This window comes from Lactuca virosa, chromosome 8 (assembly GCF_052849685.1).
Source record: "Lactuca virosa cultivar CGN04683 chromosome 8, Lactuca_virosa_CGN04683_v6, whole genome shotgun sequence".
Classification (NCBI taxonomy): domain Eukaryota; kingdom Viridiplantae; phylum Streptophyta; class Magnoliopsida; order Asterales; family Asteraceae; genus Lactuca; species Lactuca virosa.
In genome coordinates this window covers 107,679,747-107,683,857 of record NC_136433.1, presented here as the reverse complement: position 1 = coordinate 107,683,857, position 4,111 = coordinate 107,679,747, and the positions used below count along the sequence as shown (strand labels likewise).

The following is a 4,111-nucleotide window of genomic DNA, read 5'->3' as shown; positions in this document are numbered from 1 at the left end:
ATAGAGTATTCACAAAGATAGGCTTCTAAACCCACTTTTTGAATACCTTATCTCATATGTGAACGTGTATTACATGATTGTCTATTTAAGAAAAAATCGGCAGCATTTCCCCTTAGCTCCTATATATATATATATATATATATATATATATATATATATATATATATATATATATATATATATATATATATAGCAAAGAGAAAATGACAACTGAATCCTTCTTGGACAAATAATCATGTAATACATGTTCACATCCTAAATGAGATAAAGTATTTAAAAAACAGTCCAAAAACGGGGACAACCCGGAATTAATTTATAAATCAATTTTAGACGGGTATTTCTAGGCTCATGATGATTACAAAGAAGACACAAACGAATAGAATTTGGAAGAACTTATATCATCTTACTTTTATATATTTTTGTTATTTATAGCATATTTTATCCTATTATAGTATTGTACTTTATAATATTTTTGTTATTTATGACATTTGTTTTTGTTTTAAGTTTTCTATAATAACATTGTACTTTATAATATTTTTGTTATTTATGGCGGTGAAATTTTCGCTCAATCGAATAGTGAAAGAACGAAGCGGTATGTGGAGTGGATTTTAGGAACACAGAATCACCGGTATGTGGAGTGGATTTTAGGAACACAACAAAACATGAAAGAACGAAGCGTAAGGGGTATTATTCGCACAAACTTTTAGCGGCGACACATTTTAGCAGTGACGCAAGCATATTACTAGCGACAGAGAAGTAATTACGGCAATACGTGCCTGGAGGGAAGTTTTGGCTCAATCTATTTACACTATTAACGGCGACATCGTCGCCATTATTGGTGTCGGCGCTCTTGGTAATGTACGCAACGAGGGTCCAAGTCGTTGATTTGCAACAAAATCAACGGATAGGATGTAATCTAAGCTTTTCACACGGATTGGTGTTGAAGAGTATTAGCGGCGACAACCACTATTAGCGGTGACGACCAACACGATTGGTGGTTGTCGTCGCTAATAGTAGATGTCCCCGCTAATGGTGTCGCAGTTAATAGTTGTTATTATTGTAATGTAAATACATTTTCAAGTCTTATTTTCGTCCACCTGTTAGTCTGTTACATACATAATTGTTTGGATCAAAACTTTATTTTGATGCCATTACGGTAACGTCACCGTACTACATGTGGACCGTTGACATTTGTAAATTACATTTTATATACAAATTGCAAATAATTTATCTTACGTATTAAAGTTACGGTTGTTATATATATATATATATATATATATATATATATATATATATATATATATATATATATATATATATATATATATATATATATAGTTTTCGTTTGGATTAAATATATACAAATTAATTATTTTAGAACGAACATACATTTATTTACCTCATTTGTCTCTGGTGTTCAGTTTTTTATAAGATGCAAATCAAAGATCCATATCCTTTTGTACCAAACACTTTGAAACACGTAAAAAATATGATAACAAGATCATTGAACCTTTTATGTAATATATTATTATAATGATATTATTATTCGTATTTATAAGTTTGGTTTTGATCTTCCAACTTATTGTAAACAATTAATCATTGTTTCTTTTGCCAAGTTTTAAAAGAAAATATATCTAGACATGTTGCAAGTGTCCCACAGTATCTTTTTATATTGTTTTGGATACTTTGAGTTTAAGCACTCCCTATATATAGGGGGTGTTTTGACAAAGTTTTCATCAAACAGTTTCCTCCTCACATCATTCTCTCTTTCTCTCGCCCCCTTCTTTCTCTCTCTCTCTAAGGATTCTTTGAACACAGATTGCTCCAAGACTTGAATTCAAGAAAACCCTTTACATTTGCAAGAAACAGTTATACTCATGGCAATAGAGATTGTACAACCAAGTGTTGGATTATCAAAGATAGCAGTCTCAGAAACCCATGGAGAAGACTCTCCATACTTTGCAGGTTGGAAAGCTTATGATGAAAACCCTTATGATGAAGTACATAACCCCACTGGTGTCATTCAGATGGGACTAGCGGAAAATCAAGTAAGCACTCACACAAGTTTAAAGGGTTCGAGTCACGAAATCAGCCCCTTTATATAAAACAAATGCTAACAAAGGTCTTCTCCCTATTTTTGCAGGTGTCTTTTGATTTGCTTGAAGAATATTTGGAAGCAAATCTTGAAGCATCTAACTGGGGCCAGAAGGTTTCTGGCTTTAGAGAGAATGCTTTGTTTCAAGATTATCATGGGCTTCAATCTTTTAGAAAGGTACCACCTTTTTAACAGAATGTACAAACCCACAATGCTTTTGTTTTCTAAAGATTGATCAAGAAAGTCTAACTTGTTTAATTGTATTGATCTTGATTTTTTTAGGCAATGGCAAGTTTCATGGAACAAGTGAGGGGAGGAAAAGCAAAATTCAACCCCGATCGAGTAGTCTTGACTGCTGGTGCAACTGCTGCCAATGAGCTTTTAACCTTCATTTTGGCTGATCCTGGCGACGCATTGCTCGTTCCAACCCCTTACTATCCAGGGTAAGAACCGTTGATTAAAAAGTTGGAAGTTCATTGACACCGATAGACTTCTTAGGTTTTTGAAAAAAGTTGAATTTTTATTAACTTTTTAGCTTTAAACATTGCAGATTTGATAGAGATTTGAGGTGGAGAACTGGTGTACAAGTTGTTCCAATCCACTGTGAAAGCTCAAACAATTTTCAGATTACGCCTGAAGCTCTAGAAGCAGCATATGATCATGCAAGAGCAATGAACATAAAAGTGAGAGGAGTGCTCATCACGAACCCCTCTAACCCGTTGGGTGCAACCATTCAACGAAAGGTCTTAGAAGAGATCCTAGACTTCGTGACACGAAAGAACATCCACCTTGTTTCAGACGAAATCTACTCAGGTTCAGCATTCTATGCAGATGAATTCGTAAGCATTGCAGAAGTGCTCGAATCAAGAGACTACAAAGATGCTGAAAGATGTCATATTGTTTATAGTCTTTCGAAAGACCTTGGTCTCCCAGGTTTCCGAGTAGGAACAGTGTATTCTTACAACGATCAAGTGGTGACAACCGCAAGGAGAATGTCTAGTTTCACGTTAATTTCTTCTCAAACACAGTTTTTATTGGCTTCTATGTTATCAGACAAAGAGTTCACGCAGAAGTATATAAAGATCAACCGTGAAAGATTGAAGAAACGATATGAAATGATCATCAACGGGCTAAGAAAGGCAGGTATTGAATGCTTAGAGGGGAATGCAGGCCTTTTCTGTTGGATGAACCTGAGTCCGTACTTGGAGGATGCCACTATCAAGAGCGAAATAGCGATCTGGAAGACCATTATGCATGAAGTAAGGCTAAACATATCGCCTGGATCATCTTGTCATTGTTCAGAACCAGGGTGGTTTCGAGTTTGTTTTGCAAACATGAGTGAAGAAACACTTGACGTTGCACTATCAAGAATTCATGAATTCATAGAGAGAAGGAAGCAAGATAGGCAAATGGTGTGCATTCAGTGATACTTTGAGTCTTTGACACAAAAGTCTTTTCCTTTTTTGGCAATATTTTTTAGGTGGCAAACCCTATCAAGATAGGGTTTTTGCGCCAAATACGTTTGTGAATCATACCGGGGATTTTTAGTCTGTTTTTGCTCTAATTTCTTTCGAGTGGAATCTCCAAGAAATTTGAGTTTGTAGTACCCATCGGTTGAATACAATTTCGAGATTGATCTTATTTTTTTGTAGCATTTTGTAAAGAATATTGTCTTGTTTTATTATTATATATTACGGGTGTCGGTCTAAAAACCGATCGTAATAGATATTGGAACAATCAAATGTTTTGATTTTCATAGACATAATATAATATGCACATTTTGAAGATCAAAGTCAAAATTATAACACCAGATATGATATTTAATTTCATTTTTGTATGTATAATTTTACAATTAGCCGATTAAACGAGGTTTAAATTTATTGTATATAAATTTAAATTGAATAAAATTTCTTGTATAAAAATGGATAAAAGTCATAATTAAAAACAGTAACTTCAACAAATTCGAAATAATTAGCTGATATTTATTAACTAGTAAATAAACCGGGACTTATTCGT

The 4,111-nt window shown here is 33.9% G+C and overlaps 1 protein-coding gene across 1 annotated transcript; it reads left to right on the top strand.

Moving 5' to 3' along the window:
* Positions 1–1,755: 1,755 nt before the first annotated feature.
* LOC145133287 (1-aminocyclopropane-1-carboxylate synthase 7-like) lies at positions 1,756–3,734 on the top strand. The gene is made up of 4 exons (XM_079068234.1): positions 1,756–2,048; positions 2,144–2,272; positions 2,378–2,538; positions 2,646–3,734. Exons 1-4 carry the CDS (start codon positions 1,878–1,880, stop codon positions 3,520–3,522), a joined length of 1,338 nt encoding a protein of 445 aa, XP_078924360.1. The 5' UTR covers positions 1,756–1,877; the 3' UTR covers positions 3,523–3,734.
* Positions 3,735–4,111: the final 377 nt, after the last annotated feature.